Source organism: Hoplias malabaricus, chromosome 3 (genome assembly GCF_029633855.1).
Source record: "Hoplias malabaricus isolate fHopMal1 chromosome 3, fHopMal1.hap1, whole genome shotgun sequence".
Classification (NCBI taxonomy): domain Eukaryota; kingdom Metazoa; phylum Chordata; class Actinopteri; order Characiformes; family Erythrinidae; genus Hoplias; species Hoplias malabaricus.
In genome coordinates, this window is record NC_089802.1 from 68,224,315 (window position 1) to 68,249,006 (window position 24,692).

General features: G+C 38.1%; 2 protein-coding genes across 2 annotated transcripts; one reads left to right on the forward strand and one right to left on the reverse strand.

The window, feature by feature from the left end:
* Positions 1-133: 133 nt before the first annotated feature.
* Positions 134-12,961, reverse strand: LOC136692900 (LIM and calponin homology domains-containing protein 1). The gene is made up of 15 exons (XM_066666626.1): positions 12,948-12,961; positions 10,557-10,593; positions 10,287-10,383; positions 10,053-10,094; positions 9,901-9,975; positions 8,423-8,497; positions 7,982-8,032; positions 7,782-7,862; positions 7,584-7,670; positions 6,248-6,319; positions 4,426-4,458; positions 4,126-4,209; positions 3,584-3,692; positions 1,262-1,364; positions 134-460 (listed from the first exon to the last, which is right to left on the reverse strand). Exons 2-15 carry the CDS (start codon positions 10,582-10,584, stop codon positions 444-446), a joined length of 954 nt encoding a protein of 317 aa, XP_066522723.1. The 5' UTR covers positions 10,585-10,593; positions 12,948-12,961; the 3' UTR covers positions 134-443.
* Positions 12,962-16,436: 3,475 nt separating this feature from the next.
* fbxl3b (F-box and leucine-rich repeat protein 3b) lies at positions 16,437-23,833 on the forward strand. The gene is made up of 5 exons (XM_066665359.1): positions 16,437-16,764; positions 17,579-17,996; positions 18,113-18,235; positions 19,387-19,558; positions 19,817-23,833. The coding sequence occupies exons 2-5, from the start codon at positions 17,580-17,582 to the stop codon at positions 20,455-20,457; spliced, it is 1,353 nt and encodes a 450-aa protein (XP_066521456.1). The 5' UTR covers positions 16,437-16,764; position 17,579; the 3' UTR covers positions 20,458-23,833.
* Positions 23,834-24,692: the final 859 nt, after the last annotated feature.

The following is a 24,692-nucleotide window of genomic DNA, read 5'->3' on the forward strand; positions in this document are numbered from 1 at the left end:
TGCAAAATCATATTAATAATCATTTGTAGTAAGTCAAACCAATTAACTAAAACATTTTAGAATGTTTTTAACACCACATATCAAGAAATTAAAACTGATAAAAACAGTTTTATTTAAAAACTTTAGTGTTTCTCAGCTTATACAGACCCAGATACTCTGTTCAATCACAGACACAGAAAAAAGTCCTTAATTACACCATTGTTCCATAGAAATGAATAGATTTTGCATATAATGCATGAAATATTACTATATATAAATTATATGAATATGAATCTCATTGTTTTGTCATAATGGCATTTTCCAGTATAAGTCCTGATATGCTCCTTTTCCCATATAAATACATACAACGATAAACACCAAAGTCATAACATGTTTTGCGTCAAATCCAGAAGCTTGGTATATTATTCTTCTGTTTGCAAGGTCCAGAAAAAGTCTTCATTTCCTCAGCGAAACCACTGATCTGAAAAGCAGAGGGCAGTTATGAAATTATTAGACATTGATACAGGGCTGGACGATATGACCAACATTTATATCACGAGATATTTCAAAATTTCAGTCAGTAAGATATAATTCCGATATCGATATAAACAACATAAAAGCCAAAGGAAAAACTGCCCAGACCAAACAAGAACATGACATAACCGTCAAACTCAAACCTGTTGGCTTTGTCAATATTATTATATTTAAACTTGTTTATTGTGTATTGTGTATACACCATGGCCATAAGCTTGTGGACATATCCAACATTTAATCAGAACTTAAGAAAATGAATGTATAGTTCATCGGCATTTGCTGCAGTAACAGCTTTACACAAATAATGAAACACTTCTGTGAGGATCTGATTGCATACAGCCACAACCACATGAGTGTATTCAGGTAATGATGTTGAATAATTAATTAACTAGATAACAAACGCCACACCGGTTCATCCAAAAGGTTCTGGACCATGCTCTGACACTCTGGAAATTGCAGTTCCACCAGCTTCACAAATGCATGGGTGCATTATATCCCTTTAGCCTACGCTTAGCTTTGTGTATGATGAGCTTGAATCAGAGCGTCCCATTTCATTACATGATTTTTTATATAAGATGTGTGCACAGTTGAATGTCTGAGCAGAATTCACTGATTAAAAGGGGTGACTAACAAACTGGATATGAGCATAATAGCACTTACTTACCACAAAGGTTAAAGAACTTATGTAAAGGCTTCCTTAATAAAGATGTGATTTGACTGGCTGTCTGCTTTTGAGTGACATAATTACCTTTGGTCTTCTTGTAGCAGTTGTCACATTTCACCTTGTCCCCATGCACCCACAGAGTGGTGCCCGCCTCCAGAAAACCCAGACTACCATAGCACTGCTCACACTGTGAAATGGAGGGAGGTAGAGGAAGACATGAATGTGATAGCTTCCCTCCTTTATCTATTTAATATAATGTTGCTTTAAACAGGCACTGTTCAATATTTTTTAGATAGAAAGTAGAATTCCACTTTGTTATATTCCATTCTCTCTCTCTCTCTCTCTCTCTCTCTCTCTATATATATATATATATATATATATATATATATATATATATATATATATATATATATATATATATATATAGAGAGAGAGAGAGAGAGAGAGAGAGAGAGAGAGAGACAGAGAGAGAAATATAAATAAATAAATAAAATAAAATAAATAAATAAAATTTGATTGATTGATTGATTGATAGAAGGGTAGAAAAGAAAGGATGGCAAGTCCAAACAATGAAAGATAAATGAGCAGAGAACAATGTAGGGTTCAGGAGAAAGGATGTGAAGAACAGAAGCAGAAGCATAGATGAAGATAGGGGGTGGTAAAGAAAAATCAGGTGGGTGGAAATATGTTGTTTGAAGGTCTGGCTTGAAATATTATTCTTTTCTGTTACACATGTTCAAAAGTGGTGCCATGGTGGTGCAGCAGATTCCAGTTTCTGGGACCTGGAGGGTGTGGGTTCAAGTCCTGCTATGGGTCACTCTCTTTGAAGAGTTGGTGTGTTCTCCCCGTGTCCAAGTGGATTTCCTCCGGGTGCTACGGTTTCCTCCCACAGTCCAAAACCACACATTGGTAGGTAAATTGGCGACTCAAAAGTGTCAATAAGTGTGAGTGTGTGTTGCCCTGTGAAAGACTGGCGCACCTTCCAGGGTGTGTTCTTGCCTTGTGCCCAGTGATTCCGGGTAGGCTCCAGACCCACCTCCACCCTGTATTGGATAGGTGGTTACAGACATTGAATGAATTCTCAAAAGATTGGAATACCTGCTTTCTCTAATGTAATATCAATCCGGTTGCTTATTTTATTTATTATTTATAACAAGTGTGTATCAGATACATTATTTAAAGCTCAAAAGCTTATAACTATATGGAGAAAGACTAAGTTCTGGTGTCTAATCTAGTTACTCATTAGTAAATTGAAAATAAATATGACAATTATTCTTAATCTCAATACCCTAGTGTTTAATATCAGTCAATCCTAAACCTTTGTTTAAGTCTTTGTGTAAGAAGTTGAAAGTGTTTTGTTTAGGGGAAGTTGATGATATTCAAATGGACAGAAAGAAAGATATACAAATACAGTAGGTAGGTATATTTTAATTTAGAAATTCATTACACTAAAACTACATATATGTTTTCCTTTCAGTAGATCTATTTGTCTTCCTGTGTAGTCCAAGATTATGCTTTAGCTCTTTCTGTGAAACCAGCACACTACTGTATTATTCATTTATCATTCATTCATTCATTGTCTGTAACCGCTTATCCAGTTCAGGGCCACGGTGGGTCTGGAACCATCCTGGAATCAATTGTGGGAACACACCCTGGAGGGGGCGCCAGTCCTGCACAGGGCGACACACTCACACATTCACTCCTATGGACAGTAGCCAATCCTCCTACCAATGTATGTTCTTGAAGTGTGGGAAGAAACCAGAGCACCTGGAGGAAACCCACACTGACACTGGGAGAACACACCAAACTCCTCACAGACAGTCACCAGTAGTGGGGCTTGAACACACAACCCCAGGACCCAGGAGCTGTGTGACAGTGACCTGCTGCACCTCCGTGCCACCAGTATGTGGCACGGTATGGTAATGTACAGTATTAGTATAACACAATTTTAGTTATATAAAAACAAACAATAAAATATATGGTAGATATATATGTTTGTCCTCCTGGATGAGGGAGGGTAAAACATTATGGGAAGCATCAGTGTCCTCCTACAGCAGACTAGCATCTGACTCCTAGCTCAAGCAGGAACAACATTCTTTTGCAAGACTACTAATGCTGTAATAACTTACTCTGTACTATGAAACTGTAATTTGCTCAAGAAAAAAGCATCTGACAAGTGCTGGAAACGTAAATCAGGTTAAGGTAATATTCTTGTGGACCAACACAAACCTCTTCACGGACCTCCCTTTGGGCAGTACTAATATAAACTCTGAGAAACTGTAAAGATAATTAGGAAAAGGCCTTGATGACTTAAGACATGTTTAACATGCATACTTAAGTAAAAAGTGTCCCTTAACTGTAAACTTGAAACAGGTCTCAGATGTATATGACATTTTATAAATGTACCTTGAAGCATGTTGTGTGACTGTAGATCTGAAGATCGTCCAAAATCATTCTCTCTCCTTCAACAATGCTTTTGCCACAGAATGAGCAGAGATCCCTTTTACCCACAATCCTGTTGAAGACACACAGCTATTAGGTCAGAAAGAGTTTGTTAAAGTCCCTTTCTGATATCTTTGACCCTATCCTTATTTACACCTTTGTTACCAGTCTGCAGCTCAAAAGCCCTGTCCGGCAAGTTGATGAGATTGGTCAATAGGTTTATGACTTCAGAAACCCTGAGGGGTGATTTCCCTGACAGGGATTAAGCGTAGTCCTGGACAAAGCATTTTGAATTGTGATTTACCATTGAAAGGAGAATATAGCTTAATCCCTGTCTGGGAAACCACCCCTGTATGTCTGAACTGCCCATTCAGACTGTAATTGGTATACTGCACTTTAAAAGTGCAAATACTCAGCTATGGCATGATGGCTGATTTTTGGGCACAGTTTGGCTTTCACTTTACATTGTACAGTGAATTGTTCTTCAGGGGACATTTATAACTGACCTTTTTGATAACTTTGGGCCTGGTGATGAATTCACAGGAAGTGAGCTCAGAGTTTGGGATGATGGTGATTCAAATAGCGTGCTCCTGAAACACAGGAAAACATTAACTTTATTAAACCTTTGACTACCTCTGTATGTTGCACCAAACTGAAAGTTTGTCAGTGTTGTCTATGGTGTGACAAACCCACTTACTTAGAGCAGGGTTAGATTTCCGATAAAGTTAACAGTGAATTAAAGTGCTTATGTAGATGTGTGTGTTTCCAGTACATCAATCAAAGTATATTTTGTGTAACTTACTTACCTGGTAGTGTTTGTTGACCGAAGTGAACTATAGCTGTTAGACAGATTTTTTCAAGTGAGTGAGAGAGAAAGGAAAAGAATGATTCGATTATTGATTTGTCTCCTTCACCTTTTGATTAGTGTCAAAAACTCCATCTAAAATGCCTTAAAAGATATACTCACAAATATGGTTTTTAAGTTACAGTTAATGTATTGTAACAAATAATATAAACAAATAATATTAATTATAAATAAAATGTAAAAAAAAATGTTGCTATGGAACAAAGATAAATCCGTGTAAAATCTAACGTAAATATATATGCTTTAACACTTTAAATGCAAATGACATGTTCCCAAGTAAAGACATCTATTCATTACTACAATAACCTTCCATGCATTTTACAGCACACAAGTTGTGGCATTTAGTAAAATGCATTAATAAAATGAGTATGTGATTTGTTAACTCTCATGAAACATTATTTTACTGAATAAAGTGGGAAGTAATATTTCCATTTTTTAAAATGACCAACTTAATTATTCTTTCATTCATTGTCTGTAACCACTTATCCAGTTCAGGGTCGAGGTGGGTCCAGAGACTACCCGGATTCACTAGGTACAAGGCGGAAATGCACCATGGAGGGGGCACCTGTCCTTCACAGGGAATCACACACTCACACCTATGGACACATTTGAGTAGCCAGTCCACCAACCAACGTGTGTTTTTGGGCCGTGGGAGGAAACTGGGGCACCCAGAGGAAACCCACGCAGACATGGGGAGGGTTCTTACGGACACCCAGAGCGAGGCTTGAACTCACTACTCCAGGACGCCGAAGCTGCGGAGCTGTGACATTATCTGTTGCACATTATCTGTCGTGCCGCCCCCAATTTGATTATATTTTGTAAAAATAAACACATTTAATACATTTTCAATTTTAATGCCTGCCACAAACCAATACTACATATATGTGATCTTCAAGACCTCAGTTGTCATTGCTTGAGAAATTGTCATGTTAGTGTGATAAATACAGCCACACGGGGTCAAGAGTACTTAAAAGTGCATACTGCACACAGTCTTAAATATTATTACACAGCCCATAAACTCTGCATGCAGAAACGCTACAGAGCTTTCTGTGTGAAAGTACCAATGATGTGGAGATTCATAAAGAAACACATAAGCTGCTATAAAAGCATTAACTTTTCTAGAAGAGTCCATGGATATTTCAGCAAAAAGTGCCCGCCCCTATTACGGATGTGCTACAGCAGTATGGATTCATAAACACAGATGTCTTTAACTGGACTGATCTGTCACCTATGGCACATAATGTAGAGGAGAGTCAGGCAGTTCTACTAAAATCTCTACATGCGTAAAGAGCTAAGTAAAAATTTTTATTTATTTTTTTTTGCTCCTGGGGCTCCCCTGGGGAGGGGTAGGAAGGTGAAGTGATTTTCTACCCTCCTCCAAAAGTTTCATAGTGCGGTTTCTGCAGTGGAGAGCCGAGAGTTGCAACGACAGAGGTGTTCTTCTCGCTATTACAGCTCAAGGAAGCACCACAATGATTTTAAGCTGTAATTTTAGGGTAACATATAATGCAGTCATGCTTTAAATCAATCCCTTTACTAGGTCTTTGTTGTAGTCCATAGTTCTGAAGGGAATGTCATAAGGTTGAAAGTGAAAGTAAAGTATCAAAAGACCAATCTGTCATCACATTATCAATAAAAGTTGGCAAAATGAATGAAAGTGAATTTCACTCTGTAAAGTGTAACTCATGAGATGAAGAATCAAATAGCAAGCCATAAATAAATCAGTTTATTATCCCTTGAGTGGCTATCTATGTAAATCTCACCTGACAGGGTTTGTGTGCAGAGTGGTAGACAGTCTGGGTGACAGTATATCATCAGAAATGTCCAGTGTTTCCCTGGAAACAAGACATGGCTTATTAGCAATAGTCAAGCAATAATAACGTGTGTGTTATGTGTGTCTCCTTCCTTGAAAGGGGGATTGTCGTTGCAGAAAAGCTTGTTTAGTCTAATGACCTCCAAAGCCTGGGTGTAGTGTTCTATGGCAAGCAGCCGGTGGCAGTATACTCCACCTATTCCAGTGAAAAATTAGCCCAAAAAGGAAGCATGGTAAGAAAAAGTGGCGCCACCACACACATGGCCCAGAACAAAGGAGTGCAGAGCAATGGCAATCAGACAAAGGACAGGAGGCAAGGTGTCCCTGACAGTATGGACCTTGGCAGAGGAGACTGACTCTTGGTGCATGGAATGTAACATCATTTGGGAGGGAAGGAAATAGAGATGATGCTGGAAGTTCAGAGATACCATTTAGAATATAAGCTCCCCTCTATGCACAGTGTAGATTCTGAACCAAACGTTGCATAGAGTGAGAAACACCAGGTAAGTGGGGAATACACACCTAGGGTGACCAGATCTGAGATGGTGAAAAAGAGGACACGTCTCGGGGAGGGGGGGCATAGCTGCTCGAGATGAGGGTAGGTACATGAGCTTTGCCTGACGTAAACAATGACTACTGATGTGCAGGCTGACCAATTAAATGTTTACAAAGAAGGTTATCTCCACCGTTCTGCTGGGGGACTCAGATAGTGTAGTTATCTGAACTACACAACAAATTCACCAGTGTTAAATCAACACCATTAGTGTAAAAATGTACATTTCTCAACACTCCCAGTGTTAATTTAACACTAATAATGTTGATTTAACACTGGTGAATCTGCTGTGAAGAGAGGTGGGTGATTATTGGCTTTCTGTGCTAGTTACCGTTTGTCTGTAACCAAGGCAGTGAACGGCTTCAGAAATGCGGTCATTCATTACCGGAACATAGTTTGTGAAGCGGGTGCTGGCACATAAAGGAAAGCTCTTAAATTGTCAGTCAGACTCCGTCTCCACACTCACCAATGGTCACGAGCACGGGATAACAACCAAATGAAAGAGACTGCAAATGCAAGCAGCTGAATTTATTTTTTTCCCCACAGGGTCGCTGGTCTCTCTCAGCGTTCAGGTGACTGCCATTGACAGGAGCCAGTTAAAGTGGTTTGTAATATGGCAAGTATGCCTCCCACTTAATGATTACAAAGTTGTGCCTTTATTGTGTATGATATTAATACATTTTTTGGGAATAATTAAAAAGATATTGAGGTTTTGTAGTGAATGCTTGTTTACCTGGGAGCTGTGAATTTTCTTGCAGCCAGCCTTGGTACTGTTGCTGTTTTAGTGATAATTGTAACTTGTTTTGGAGAAGTTATATTGCTGTGTGTAAAAAAAAAAAAGCAAAACAAAAATCAACACTAAGCTTATCATTAATTAATTATAGATTTTTTTTCCCATGTACAATATTTGAATAACAACACGTTGTCTTACTTTGATTCGTAGCTGTTTGTGGTTTGTTCAGTTTTGATGACACTGGAAACCTGAGTCCTTTCTGAGATTGTAGTGGTCTGGCTGTTAGAAACAATGATGTTTAGAAGATTTTAACACTCCACTTTCTTTTGTTATGGGGGCTATGTACATGCATTTTACTGATTTATTCCCAGAATGATTCCTTCTGTTAAAATACTTACACTGGAGATGAAGGTACATTAGGCACTGGTGATAGTGTGAAGCTGTTGTCACTGCAGTGGAAAAAATGAATAGCTTAGACATGACTATTAATTGTACTAACTGCAAAAAAAAATGTATGGATTAACTTATCTGCTCTCAACAGGGTGAGGTGGCATTGTATAAACACAATGACCCTGTTTACACTCGGCATTAATACTAACACACACACACACAAAATTGATTTAATCAGGATGTATTTATATACAGATCAGACCACAATGTCTTTAAACACATATTCATTGTCAATCATAACGAATTCTCAACTACTTCTGTATAATGACAGCTAGATCTAAACACATTCACAAACACAGGTACACTTGCCTTTAAAAGGTGTATTTTGACAGCTTTCAGATACAGTACTCATTTTTAATGCAAGCATAAACAAAGTCAGTAAGACTTACCTGAAATTGATATCTGTATGTGGATCATTTAACACCAGTGACTTATTATCCACCACTTTTCGAACAGGGGTATACCTTTTGGCAATGACAAATCAGTATCAGAATATTTTACACACACTACAGTGCAAATTATATAAAATTTGCCGTCAAACTATACTGTGAATCTTTGAGATGTCTAATAATATATCAAGGCAACCTGATCCATCAAATATGTTGTGTTTTCTCTTATCACATGACATTACAAAGGTAGCCTAACAAAACACTTGGAATCTTTTCCAGAATCACTTAAAGATACAGCATGATAAGTAATGTATTATAAATTATAATATATATATATATAATAATATGTAATATAGGAGTAAATTATATTAAGTAAATTCTAAATTGGAGCAGCAGAGCAGTGCAACAGGTAGTGTCACTGTCACATAGCTCCAGAGTCGTGGGTTGTGGGTTCAAGCCCCACGCCGGGCCACTGTCTGTGAGGAGATTGATCTTGATTGTTCTCCCTGTGTCAGCATGGGTTTCCTCCCACAGTCCAAAAACACACAATTGTAGGTGGATTGGCTGCTCAAAAGTGTCCATAATTGTGAGTGAATGTGTGAGTGTTTGTTGCCCTGCGATGGACTGATGCCCCCTCCAGGGTGTGTTTCCACCTTTGGCCCCAGTAACTTGGGGAAGGCTTGATAAGTTGTTACAGATAATACCTGAAAGAACTCATAAAACAGTGTATTTTATGTGCCTGGAAAAACAAGTAGCTTTTAAAACAGCATCTGGTTTATGGGGCAGTATTTGAAAATCTCTGCCCAATGCTTGCTAACCAATCACATTTATCCCTGTCTGTCGGCTGGTAACCAATCACTTTCATTCTTCCTCAAGGCAGCCATGCCTTTAGACCCATTTTGACTAGTGATTTTTGTAAAAAGAAAAAAAAAACCTGCTTGGTGAAGGGCTGAAAAATTGTACCATTAATATTTCTAACACATACATTCTGTGAAAACAAATACATTTGTGATTCAGATTACACTTAATGTGTTGTAGTTTGTAGCATGGTTGGCTTCCTCCCAGAAAAGAGGTGTGTTCATTTGCTCTGGAAAGGAAGAGAATCCTTGGACAAGACTTTTAATATTAGTTACTACTGTAACATGATTTTATGAGAGTAATCAAGTAAACAGTCCTAAGGATGACTAAAAGCAGTTGATGTCAGCCTAAAAACTCAAATACATCATGTTTCCTTGATATTCCTTAACATCCTCAACAGTAGGAATCTCAACATTAGGAATCTTTTCCAGAAACACATCAAGGCCGAAGGTATGTAATTTGGATGAATATGATTGGTTAAAATGCATTGGGTGGAGATTCCATAAACAAGTAAACCACTACCTAGACCTAAATAAACCCAAATACATCAGGTTGCCTTGATAATTTGAGCTCTGTTTCTGATTAAATACTGTGTACTTACACTTAAAAAGTGTACTTACACTTTTTCGTTGGTATTGGCCCCTGAGAACACACGATCTGTAAAACTTTTGGAGGCTGGACTGAGTGCGAGATTCCTACAAAAATATATATATATAAGCAACAGCAAGTCCAAAATTGAAAGAGTGATTAAGATTGTTCTGTGAGGTCTTACTTGGCAGGAACTGGAGGTTTGCTGGGGGTGATGGTAGGTGGGCTAGACAGCAGATTTTGGAGAAAAAACAAACATATGTATAAATATTTTGTCTTAATGTGATAAGTGGAGCTAATAAAATGTTAAGTGAGTTTAGATACAAGTAGGTCATTTAATTTTTTTTGGTTGTAGGCCTATGTGTGTGTGTGTGTGTGTGTATCTGAATGTGTATATCTTTGTCTTGAATGTTCTTACTCCACTGATACTTCCTCCTCTGTGTCTCTTCTGATCCAACTGTTGTCCGTCAGTAAACCTGTTCGTCGTTTGTTTGGGTCTCTGATACCCTGATACCCTGAGTTGAATATGAGAATAAGTCCCCATTATAGAGATTATTATAGTGCTGCTAGGTTACTTTTGCTAAGATATTACTAGGATGTTGTTCTCAAAGGTGGTTAATTATGAACACAAACACACACACACACACACACACACACATACACACAAACATATTTTAAAAAATCTAACCAGACTGCAGTGTCTTGCTGGATGACATTTTGAAAATCTGTGAAGACATAGAGTGGTAATGAATTTACAGGTTTTGTCACAATCCACAAGTGGCATGTTCTAACGTGTCATTATACACTGTCACCTAAAAAAGACGTTCAGAGAAATATTTATACATTGTGTTGAATAGGATTTGTCAGTTTTGGTCAGTCAGACACTACATTTGACTAATTTCCTTCTGTCTGCAAAAGAAACAATGAACTTGACTTTAAGCCTTATGTATGAATCACTACAACAGTTAGATCATTTTTTTTGTACAGCAGCAAAGGCTCATTTTAAATGCTAGAACATTTTATAAAATAGGGACTTTTATACTGTATTTGTAATATAACTCAAAAATAGCTCAAAATAGCCAAAACAATTTTTACAAGAAACTTTAAATTAATACTACTGTGAATATGATTTATCATTCATTCATTCATTGTTTTGTAACCGCTTGTCCAGTTAAGAGTCGCGGTGGCTTCGGGCCTCCCAGAAATCATTGGGCACAAGGAAACACACCATGGAGGGGGTGCCAGTCCTTCGCAGGGCGACACACAAAAACATATTCACTCACTCATTCACACTATGGACACTACTGAGAAGCCAGTCCACCTACCAACCTGTTTTTGGACTGTGGGAGTAAACCAGAGCACCCATGAATTAAATTTAATAACAACACATGAAATAAGATTTCATTTTAATACATTGGTATCCTTTATAATGGTCTAGTTCTTGTGAAATTAACACAAAATACATAATAAGAAGTAGGTAGTGTGTTCAAATCATGTAAAAAAAATGTTAAAATTAAGATTTTGGTTCCGACAGTGATGATGATGTATTTATACATTCAATTTACTTAAATTCATAAGCATTTAAGTGTTTGATTATTACTAAGGGATCAAGGAACATTTGTTGAATCTTCAAAATGTGAAAGGTGTGATTGGGTGTGTTCATGTGCTTTCTCTTCAAATATGAAATGAATGTCAGCTATTAATATGAATATTAAATAAATAAATAAAAAATAATAAACGTTAAAGTAAATCAGTGCTTTAGATATAGTTTACTCGCAAAGTCACAGGTCCTGGAATGTGCTCCTCTTGTATGCATTTTGCATACAACATCTCTTCGTACATTAGTTCATAAAGTGTAAGAAACCATGTGTTATATGAGCATCATGCCATTCATATTTGGTGACAATTTGCTGGTGCTTATTTTCTTGTCACACCCATAGCTCCATTGCTTGTGTGGGTTTGAGCTGAAAGAACCTGTCCTTATGATGCATGGAAACACACCCACACACAAACACTTTTACAGTTACAACAACCACTTTCAATGGACGCATGCCTAAGTGACCGCATTATGAGCACATGCCTAAATGAATGCACACTATAAATTTTTGTGTCTCAAGCATGTATGTCTGCCATTCATTCATATTTCTGGAGAGACATTGTACATTGTAATACATTTATTCATTCATTTCTATGTCTGTAACTGCTTATCCAGTTCAGGGTCCCGGTGGGTCCGGAGCCTACCCAGAATCACTGGGCACAAGGCAGGAACACACCCTGGAGGGGGCACCAGTCCTTCACAGGGCGACATACACAAACATATTCACTCACACCTATAGACATTTTTGAGTAACCAATCCACCTACCAGTGTGTGTTTTTGACTCATACGGATATGGGGAGAACACATCAAACTCCTTACAGAAAATCGCCTCGAGTGGAGCTCGAACTCACAACCCCAGGACCCTGAAGCTGTGTGACAATGACACTACATGTTGTGCCATTGTAATACATTCATTCATTCATTGTCTGCCACCTTTCATCCAGGGTTGCGGTGGGTCCGGAGTCTACCCGGAATCAGCGCAAGACAGGAACACAACCCAGAGGGGGCACCAGTCACTCACAGGGCAATACACACATGAAATGTGATATTTCATATTACTGCTTTAATAGTAATATATATATTTAAAAAAAGAAATATAAAGTGTTTTCACACTATACACAAAATTAATAGACATCCCTGAGCAATGGTATGTAAAGATGCTTCCTAAAGACAAACCATGATTAAAAATTTTGTTTGTTTTTAGTGTAGGCTTTTATGTGTTCTAAATAAACAGGTGGTCCTTGTGACAGAATCGGTTGAGAACCCCTATATCATTATAATATATAACACGAAAAATATGAGATTTTTGTAAAGAGAAAATCACTACATTGCTGTTAAAACAAAAAACTATAGAAATGACAACATAATATCACAGCTTAACACGTTTCACTTCTTATGAGATACCAGTTTTTAGCTATATTATATAAACAGACAAACATTAACAGATATTCAACAGAATTCCCTCTGAGGATTCCACTTACCTGTGTTTTGAGGGCCTGCGTGAGAGAAAGTGAATGATATAAGTTGTGTTTCACTCACCCTGCCCTAGAGCTCAAGCCACAGCTGAGTCCACGCCTTTAACCTGAAATGTGACTTTTCCAGAAGTCATCTCAAGAAAATGAAATTTCTTGAATATCAAAGTTAATTAGGTTACCCAATCTTCCTCATTTAATCTGTGCCAGTTCCTTCCATTACCTAGTTAAAACTAGTCACAACCTGGTACAAAGCTAGGTGCATGTGAAGCCAGTCACTATATCTTTCAGAAATGCCACCAACGCTAAATGTTAGACGGCTAAGGAGACATGAAGGATCAAAACAGCAAACTCTTGATGATAATGCTAGCACTGAGACTACTGTGCCTCGCTGGAGCCCCACACCAGGTACTTTCTGTCTCTTCTACGACATATATAACATACTTTACATGTAGAAACCTCCTATAATAAGGGACTTCAGCTACGATAATGTATAGATGTTCAGTTGTGATCACAGAGTGTATTTCTCTAAGTAGTCACACGTGAGATTAATGTCACCATGCTTAGTGTAAAATGTTGACTAGTCTAACGATTAGTTGAGGTAATAAGGAGATTGGAAAGATAATATTTATTCATTTTCTACAGCATAGGTAAGTCATAGACAAATAATAGGAAAAACAGTGTATAAATTGATTTCCAGAATTTATAAGCTTTGCTACAAGCTGATCGCCTCCATGCCATGCCGCTTTGATGCAGTAATTCATGTAAAAGGAGCCTCTACCAAGTATTGAGTGCATATACTGTACATACTTTTCATTAGGCCAACATTTCTGTATTAAAAATATATATATATATTTTTTAAATTGGTCTTATGCAATATTCTAATTTTCTGAGATAATGTCTTTTGTGTTTTCATTGGCTGTAAGCCATAATCATCAACATTAAAAGAAATAAACACTTGAAATAGATCACTCTGTTTGTAATTAATCTATATAAGATGTATTTTCTAGTAATGAGTGACAGTAAAGCAAAATTTCTAAGGACATTTCTCACTCCACTTCAGAGTCTTGTGGAAATGTGGGCAGAACAACCAGGAAATATTGTGTCTGCGTGTGTGAACTCAAATGAGGAGATTTAACTATACTCACTGGTTGGGCCTTGTCCAAATTGTGTGGGAGAGACATAATCAGTTTTAATAAAGAAATAATTGTTGTTACACTTAAATAGTTAATATTTCTCCATATTTCAAGGTAGGTTATTGTGAAGAATATCACAGGCTCACAGTGAAACAGGGGTATTTTCCTTTAAAAAAGTGTTTTCTTATGCAGGAGTTCAAGCTGTGTCCCAAGTAGCCCTATACTCTACACCAAGACCAGTGCACTAGTTTAACAGGGAATTGTGAAGCTAATAGCCAAATATTAATTACTTTATAATGTGACATACAATGCATTGTGTGCGGAAACTGTTATTTTATGACCTACAATGTGCACTACATAGGGTTTAAAGAGACACCTGTCATAACACTTTTTTCATTGTATTCAACTTCAAGCCAAAACAGAGAAATAATTTAACAGACGGTTTTGAAAAAACATTATCCACTAAGAGTCTGTTTTACACAATAAATGAAAACACAAGTGAAATAACATGATTACTGAAGCTTGTATATGACCATTGCATGAATAATTCTCACATATTCTGTCTCAAAAGAAATGCATTGAATGCTAAAACACTTTTCAATTACATTATATGGGGAAAGGTTTCATATGGCTAACATAGTGTTACAGTGTTTTTCTCCTTATTATAAAACACAGTGGGATCCCTTTTACCTCTAATGCATAGAGGTGGCGGGTTTCTGTTTTTAAATGCTTTGAGACCCTCCCCAGTTCAATGAGAAGCTTTGTGTATGCAATAAATATATCCATCTTTCACATTTGTTTACATTGGTGCTGTGCAGTGAAGAGGACACTTTGCAAAAGGGTTGCAAAATGGCTGCAGAGGTCTGTTTAGAAAGATCTTTTAGTCTGCACTTGTCAACAGTCACAATCTCAGAGAGATAACTTCCAGGATATGCAGTTTAATGCCATGCTTTAAAGTTTGATGTTTTCCTCTTACACAGGTCTGTGAACGCAGCATGTCCTGAACAGTGACAGAGCTCTGGAACACAATGGTGGTAGACTTTTCTTTTTTCCGCCATGTCAACTTAAGGGCTTATTAAGTGTTTTATATGGTTTAACACACTCTTTTTTGTGCTCTCACATAAATCACAATAATCTCACTCCAAAAACACCATGGTGAAACCCAGAGTGTGAATACATGGTGGGTTGCAGGCAAACAGCACAAGCATGAGACTGTTTTTACTCACTTAAGTGCCCAGCTTATGCACAGGAACAGTCACTTGCAATGACGTCTGCTTCGGGGTTTGCTAAACAGAATTGTACCTAAGGCAGTGTTTTCATGGTCAGTCCTGTGAATACGGTGTAGAGAGAGTGTTGAGTATTTCCTGAAAGCACAGAGACTTTTTTTTATTATGCAGCCATTCTTTTTTCCATGCCTCCTCAGGTGATGCCATATCCTGGTTGATAGATAGGTTTGGGGCGGCACGGTGGCGCAGCAGGTAGTGTCGCAGTCACACAGCTCCAGGGGCCTGGAGGTTTTGGGTTCGATTCCCGCTCCGGGTGACTGACTGTGAGTTGGTGTGTTCTCCCCGTGTCCGCGTGGGTTTCCTCCGGGTGCTCCGGTTTCCTCCCACAGTCCAAAAACACACGTTGCAGGTGGATTGGCGACTCGGAAGTGTCCATAGGTGTGAATGTGTGTGTGTGTCTGTGTTGCCCTGTGAAGGACTGGCGTCCCCTCCAGGGTGTATTCCCGCCTTGCGCCCAATGATTCCAGGTAGGCTCTGGACCCCCCGCGACCCTAAAATTGGATAAGCGGTTACAGATAATGGATGGATGGATAGATAGGTTTGAGTTTGTGAGTGATTGTGAGACTATGGTGAACTGGTCTGTAATGTGTTTCTTCCTTGTACACAGTGTTTCCAGACCCACAATGACACTTAATCAGATGAAACAATTACAGAAAGATTAATACATTAATAAAAAACTTTTTTGTCCTGATTTTGTGGCATGTTAGTCATGTTTACTGTGTATAGACATGTCACCCATATATTGTTCAAAAAGCAAAAAACTTTGTAACTTTTAAAATTCAAAATGCAATCTTTGTACTATTTTCAGTTAAATACAAGGTTTCAATGATTTGCACATTTTGTATGTTGTTTTTAATTTACATTTTGCACAGGGAGTTTGTGAGTAAAATGAGTGAAGCAATGAAAGGTCATTTGCATTTGAAGTCTGCTACATCACGGTTTGTAAAAATGTCACAAAGTCTTACGTTTTTTCCCAATATGGTAAAGTTAGCGAATTAATTGGAATTTAGTACAAAAATGTGACGCTACCATAAAGCGTTCCCGTCAAACGTTGGGTTGAATTCTGTGTTCTCCTGCGCCATCTAACGGAGGAACCGCGCAGCACACACTCCACTCTTTACCCACAGTGCACTTGCTCCCTCTCTCCAAGCACAACACATCGCCATTTTTGCATCTCTGCGTGGATCAGACTGGAGTAACTAGGTCACGGGACTAGAAAGAAAAATACGGCCACAACCTTCCACCGACATCACGGCTTTCGCTCGTCAACCCGTCCGCTCCATTCACAGCGACTGAGAGCAAATGTTTGTGATCGTTTGGTCCGAGCGAATGAAGAAATCCAGTGCAGGCCCGGGCTGATGAGACAAGCGCTGCCTATTATATCTGCGACTTGACACAAATCAGGTTATAACGCTAACCTTAATTTTAAGAGGGGGAGAGTGTTCTTTCACTCTCTGTATTTTAAAGATTCGGGGTTCTTTTTTCCTTTACGTTTCTGTTTGACTGTCTGCTTTGTGTTTGATTGGATGACAATTCGCGCTGTTTACGTTAATGGCTAATGCTAATGGTCACTAGCTTACATTAGTCGGGCGGGTACACTTTTTGCAGGCATATAATTAGTATATTTGTTTAACCGTATTTAAAACCAACATGTATTAAAATGTAGACGCGCTGCTCGACGACAAAGCTCATAAGTTGCTATCGAGGTTATGGCTCGGTGTAAACTGTTAAAACTTTTCCCACGCTAAGCTAGTTTGGTTTCAATGACTGTTGCCCTGAGGGAAACAGGGGGCGTGGACGCATAGGAGACAAGTTGTTTCAGTCAGTTGTTGTTTCTACAAAAAATTGTAAAGATGTGGTTCTGCTACATCAACTACATTCTGTTTTGCAGCCACTAACACGCTTCATGTTTTAAGTTAATTTAAACATTAACATTAGACAAAAAAGGCAGAATTTGTCGTTAATGTGCATTTGTTATGACAAGTGAGGTGATATATGCTTTTGAAGTTTTAATATGTGAAGTTGAGGATAATATATTTATTCGAAGCAAATTTAATGTACAATTTTGCCTTTCCTATTAGGAATGACCTATTCGTTATTTTCACCATGACTATATATTTTTGAAAAAATAATTGAAAATTTTGATAAAGCCATAACATAGGCCATCTTTTACATTTCACAAATTCAGTCTTTTATACTTCTCTGTACTCTTCCACAGAATGAAAAGAGGGCAAAAGAGAGGAGAGCAGCAGGAGGATGGAGACGGCCCCAGCTCTGGCCCTGGCCCTGGCTCTAACTCTGTATCCCCTGAAATCTATAAGCGGCTGCGCAGAGACGAGGCAGAAGAACCAGCGCAGGAGCAGGAGAGCTACAGCCCAGATGGCACAGTTGACTGGGGCTATCTGCCTCAGGAGATTCTCCTACAGATATTCCAGTACCTGCCCCTGCTGGATCGGGCATTTGCCTCACAGGTGTGCAGAGGCTGGAACCAAGCGTTCCACATGCCCGAGCTCTGGAGGTGTTTCGAGTTTGAGCTCAATCAGCCAGCCAGCTCCTATCTGAAGGCCACACACCCAGACCTCATCAAGCAGATTATCACGAGACACTCCAACCATCTGCAGTATGTGAGCTTCAAGGTGAGTAGATCTTATTTACAGTCTTTGTGCAAGGTGCAGAAACATAAAAAAAATAATAGGTGTGAAAATTGTGCTCTCCCATTTGAGTGATATGTGGGTGTATGTGGAACACTCAGGTGGACAGCAGCACTGAGTCTGCAGAAGCAGCCTGTGACATCCTGTCTCAGCTGGTTAACTGCTCGCTGAAAACCCTAGGGCTCATCTCCACAGCTCGGCCAAGCTTTATGGAGCTGCCTAAGGTAATAACACACACACACACACACACACACACACAAGTGGCTGAGTTATGTTTACTTGAGGATTAGCATGACTTACAATGCATTTGAAAACATAATGAGGATGTGTCTCACATTAAGTTTGCATCAGTTACTACTGCTGAAACAAGTAATAGACTAAATCAGTTATAAACATTTGGCACAAAATTTAATTAATTATTTATTTATTTATTTTTATTGGTCTGTTTATTCTGTTTAAATATGGATAAATATTCAGTCCATTTCTTCTTTCAGCTTTTCAATTTGTGGTTTAAAGTCGGAGGATTAAAACGAGACCGTAAATATGGATCAAGTTAGCAGTTTTTACAGAAAAGCATACAGTCTGAGTGTCTGTGCTTTTTTTTAAATCGCAAAAGATGATGAAATGAAGCTTAGTATGGTTTACATCTAGCTAAAATGGAATGCAAGTGTAGAGACGCTTCAAGGACAAAACTCAATTGAAGTGAAATTTAGACCCTTGCGCTACTCTCTCATTTGTGTCTTCAAAATAAATGACAATTTATATATATTTATTTGATTTTTCTTTTTATAATGTGTTGTATTGAATTGCACTCCCAACTGGTTTCATCTCCCAAATGAACATTATGGGGAGTCAATTCCAACATGGCTAGGTTACTAGTTACTCCTGACACAGCAGGCAATGTAGCTTCCAAATAGAGAGACAGCCTTAGCCCAGAACATGTGGCATATTACTTTTGCTCTGTAATTTAAAATTCTTGTAGAAAGAGGAAGGAGTTGGTGAGGGTAGGTGGAATGTGTGGAAGTGTTAATCCGTGTCACCTGTATAGTGCATTTCTACCTCCATAATTTTTCAAACATTTGTGTATTTTATGTTCAAAGCCTGTCAAACAATGTTTTGGTTCATTCAAAATTACATTTTGTATTTTGTTTTCACTTATTTACAATTTAGGCTCTTCTTACAAACTTAATGTCGTGTTAAGTATGCCTGTTTATCACAAGCAGTTCATAGTGGACATACAGCATTTATTTCAATGTGTGTGTGTGTATTCAATTAGTACTTTTCATAATCAATCTAGTGTAACTAATTAAGGTCTTTGTTTAAAGATAAGAACTTGGAAGTCAATTATTTAGCTTGTCTGTCTTCTTTCCCTCAGTCTCACTTCATCTCAGCCCTTACTGTGGTGTTTGTAAACTCCAAGTCCCTGTCCTCACTGAAGATTGATGACACCCCAGTAGACGACCCATCACTCAAGGTTCTTGTGGCAAACAACAGTGACACACTCAAACTGCTGAAGATGAGCAGTTGCCCTCATGTTTCACCCGCAGGTGAGAAGGTGGTGGGCAAACAGTTGGTACACAGTAACGTTCTTTATTTTTGGTTCTGCCTGCTAATGTGTAACTTGGGCTAAAGGGCACAGTGGACACGGAGCTGTCTACAGGGTGCTGATTCATTCTTAAAGGAATTTCACCCTTTCTTCTTGCTTATTGACAGCATTCACAAACATCCCACTCAATATGCAACATGGTTCGGTGTTTTGGTTGCTATGCCTTGCTCATTTCCTTGTATTTCCTTGTCTCTTTAAGGAATCCTTTGTGTGGCTGACCAGTGCCACGGGCTGCGTGAGTTGGCCCTGAACTACCACCTTCTGAGTGATGAGCTGCTGCTGGCCCTCTCCTCGGAGCGCCATGTCCATCTAGAGCATCTGCGCATTGATGTAGTGAGCGAGAACCCTGGGCAACAGTTCCACTCGATTAAGAAGAGCAGCTGGGAAGCTATGGTGCGCCACTCACCCAAGTTCAACCTTGTCATGTACTTCTTCCTGTATGAGGATGAGTTTGGGCCTTTTTTCCGTGATGAGGTACCCGTCACACACCTGTACTTCGGCCGCTCTGTGAGCAAGGAGGTGCTCGGTCGTGTGGGCCTGACCTGCCCTCGTCTGGTGGAGATGGTGGTGTGCGCCAACGGGCTCCGGCCACTAGACGAGGAGCTGATCCGCATCGCAGAACGCTGCCAGCACCTGTCAGCTATTGGTCTTGGCGAGTGTGAGGTGTCCTGCAGCGCCTTTGTGGAGTTCGTGAAGATGTGTGGCCGCCGCCTCTCACAGCTCTCCATCATGGAAGAGGTGTTGGTGCCCGATCACAAGTATGGCTTGGATGACATCCACTGGGAGGTGTCTAAGCACCTGGGCCGTGTCTGGTTCCCTGATATGATGCCCACATGGTAGGGAACGGAGTCCACCTTTGCTCACACAGATTTACCCATCCCCGTCTAACCCCCAACAAGTTCACTCCTTTGTTAGGACACAGAGGGTGAACATTGTGAGAAAATTAATGAAAACCCTACATTAATTCAAATATCCAGTGTTTACAGCAGATTTTTAAATTTTGAAAATATTACTAGGATAATGTCGTTTAAAGTACATTTGGGAAAGTCACTACAAATTAGTCCTTTCTCTCTGGCCCAATGTACTTACTACAAACAGACTCTTACATATTTGTTGTACATTGTTATTTAAAGAGTCTGAAGGTTACTTTAGTCTCTGTAAGTCACGCTTCCCTCTCGTGGCGCTTCTGAATAAAATTTTGTCATGTTGTAATTTTATGTATATAATAATATTTTGTTGTTTTTTTCCGCTCTCTCTAAACCATTTTTCTTGTCATATTGTTCTTTATAATTATATTAATAATAACATTGTTATTATTAATGTCTGGATAACACCTTCACTACAGGATCTTATCAGCAGGTGTTAGCATCTATCACGCTGCTTTCCAGTCAGCTTTATTCATTAGCATTTCATTACTGGTCTCAGTTGCTTGATACCTGATTTCATGTTGTCTGTATAAAGGCAAATACAGAAGCAGCAGAGGCTAGAAATTCTTGCAAGATGATCATTATCAGTTATATTATTTTAGCTTCAGAAGCATACTTAAGCACTTTTTACCTAACCAAATGAAGTATGACATTGTGGGAGTGTAGAAAATAATTACTTATTAGAGAGTATATATTGTATATTTGATAGTGTGGGCATATTTCAGATGGTAATGAATGAAGGCTTCAGGCCTAGTTTTGTGGTTTTTATTATTATTTTGTTGTTATTTTTTTCCTTCCTGTGTTTTAATTACATTGCTTGTAACTAGAGCTGCAAAAACTACTTGGTGTCATTCATTTATATTTCATTTAATCAAGTTGCAAGATCACTTATATTGCATGGACAGCTTGACCTAAAATGGTGTCATAGTTAAAACAGTGACAGGACTTCTACAGCTTTAACCAATTAGCAGACATTACAGTTGTGGCGCCTAGTCCCCACTACTAAATGATATGTAAAGATACACTATGTAATAATATAAAACTATATCCCATGTCTCAGGTGACTGTCTGTCGATGTGTTCTCCCAGTGTCTTTATGGGTTTTCTCTGGGTGTTCTGGCTTCCTCCCACAGTCCAAAAACACACATTGATTGGTGCATTGGCCATGCAAAAATTGTCCAAAGGTGGAAGTGTGTTTGATGGACTGCTGCCACATCCAGGGTGTGTTCTTGCCTTGCGCCCAGTGTTTCTTGGTAGGCTCCGGACCAACCATGAATAGGATAAGCGGTGTCAGACAACGTATGAATGAGTGAATAAATAAATGAATGACGAAGTAAAAGGATCAATATATGAGATGGCCTATTGGTTATTTATTTCCCATTTAACACTGTAATGTGTAGAAAGTACAGAAGTCCTGTTGTCAAGATTTTGGCCTCAGTATTTCATTCAGTGACTGAAAACATTTACAGAACTTAATACAACTCATCACTAAAATACTAGAAAGAGAAATAATATATTTCTGAGAAAAATATTTGCTGCAGCAAGCACATTAGGGCAATGACCACCGTAGCTCCTATTTGCCACTGGAGGGGGCACTTTTAGCTAAATAAAAATGTAACCATTGTTACTGCATCTGTTGTAAACATGCCTACTAACCTCCTGTGGTGTTGTCACGGTATTCCTTAGAGCACGAGCTTTTAGTTTGAAGAAAATGAAACCCCCACCCTGATGATGTGTCTTGAAGGTATGAAGTACTACATATATTGATGTGTGGATAATGCAGAATAAAGCATGTCAGTAGCCAATGGTGGGAAACTATATAATCACATCTCTGTTTTATCCATGCGTTTCATTTTCTCTAAGGAAGTGATTTCCAGTGGTTATAGGTTTTGTATTGTGAGATGGATATTGTAGTGAGAGGATGAAACATGATAAGGATACCAAAATAAATCGTAGAGTACTCTTTTTAAGCTGGAATGCCCCTTTTAGAAGAACCAGCAGATGGAGGGGCTGGTAGAGTACCATGTTTTATCTTCTCTTGCAATGTGATGCTCATTTTCTTAATATTTATGAAACGACATGAGGGTCAGCCAGGTTGTCTTTAGCTGGGACTTTGTTTAAATGTTCAGAGGTTCAGAAGACGAGGAAAGTTGATCTATCCTGCATTTTTTTTCTATTTTGTCTTTTATTATTGTAAATCCAGACTCTCAGTATGGATGGAATCATTTTAATAGAGTTTCTCTCTGCCTCCTGCCCATGCCTTGAAAATAGTCACATATGAGTTACTCCCAGGTTATTTGACATGTGTTTAAAAAAAAAAAAAAAAGCCTTGGTTTTAAGAAGGAAAACCCTGATGGTTGATTTTATACACTGCAGAAGTATTTTAAAAGACATCTCGTATAGTTCCTTCCAGAAAGCTATTTTTAATTTTGGGGGCTGATGAACAGATTGTTTTTCCCCCTTAATTTACATGTCACCCGTCTGGAATCCTGGCTGGTTCCCCTGTGTACATTATTTGCTTTTGTTTTGAGTTACGATTTATTCCTTACATGATTGCTGTGTATTAATTTAATGCATCACCTTTGTGAGAAATACATATTATTGTAGATGTGCTTTGTCCAGCTGAGCAAATACGTGGCACAGGTAGATAAAGAGCAGTATCACACGTAGGTAATGTGCATTCAGAATTCATTGTAGACATTCAGTGCTTCTTTGTGGCTCAGCTTTTTTAATTCTCATATTTTCAGATCTCTTTAGTCCTGAGACTTTAATATATCTTTTTTAATATAGAGTACTCTACCATGAACAAAAGTTCGGATAAAAAAAAGTTATTTTTTAAATAATAGATAAATTGGAAAGAGAAAAATGACCCATGAGCCTATACACACTGGTTGTCCTGGTACATATCTGCTAAGCTTCCCAAGAGTGCAGGACACCCTCCAAAAACAATGCAGATTCTGTACAGTTTCATTATTAAAGTAATTAGAGACTAATATTCTTTTAAAAATTGCACCCCCCTCTCTGCATTTTATAGAGAACCATATTCCATAAATGTACATAAAAGTATAAGAAATATTATATGAATATTTCTCCTGATTATTTTTCTCTGCAGTAAATGTAGTTCCATGTAAAGCTTGTTCTGAAGCACCACTGTTCTTTCAAGCTTTCTTTGATGTCTTTGTTTTCAGTTTAATGAGTGATGTTAAATATATTTACTGAAGAGTTTTAACCGAGGATAAAGGCATACAATGTTGTGGAATTATTTTTCCCCTGTTTTGGAATAAATTTTTGTGAATGTAATACTTGTACCGCAGTCTCTTCATTATGCATTCAAATATAAATCTAAAATTTAAATTATGGAGGGTTAATTCAGGTGCTGCTTCCCATAAGGGAAAGCAAAGTTTACTGTTATAAGTACCAGAGTCCTCTTTCTGTGATGATAAACACATGGTACATATCACATTTTCACAATTGCTTTGTCACATTTAACAAAATCTCCCTACACCAGTGAAATATTTTCTCATACATAAACTCATTATAACATACATTATATTTGCTCTAGTTTGTAGTTGATACATCTTTTTAAATAAAGAACAGAATTTTCTTTATTAAAAATATGTATCAACTACAAATACACAAACTAGAGCAAAATAGTTTGAAAAATTAATACAAATTAAAATATTTGAATGCAAATATTTAGTCTAAAGCATTGGTTTTATTACTATAGACACTTCAGTAAAGAGATTTGGTAAATTAATTAAAATGAAAATACATTTCACTTACTATTCACTTACGATTGCTATACTATGTTCATATTATATATCTATATTATGTTTACAAATCATATTTGTGTAAATGCTTTTGGGTTTGTAGTCCCCTTTGGGACCACCTAACAAATGGTCCCCGGAAAATTTCAATTCTAAAACCAGGTTTATGACCTGGCTGATGATGATTTTGACTTGATAATACGATCTGGGATATAAGTTACTGCATTAATATTGCTTTCACTTCTGTAATTCAGTGTAAAAAGTTCACTTTGGGGAAGAAGATATGTGCTTTATAAAGTATATATTGGTAGGGAAAACCCATAACATCCCTTCACTATTTTAAATGGCAAATATTAAAAAACATGTTTATACTCCAATTCCAG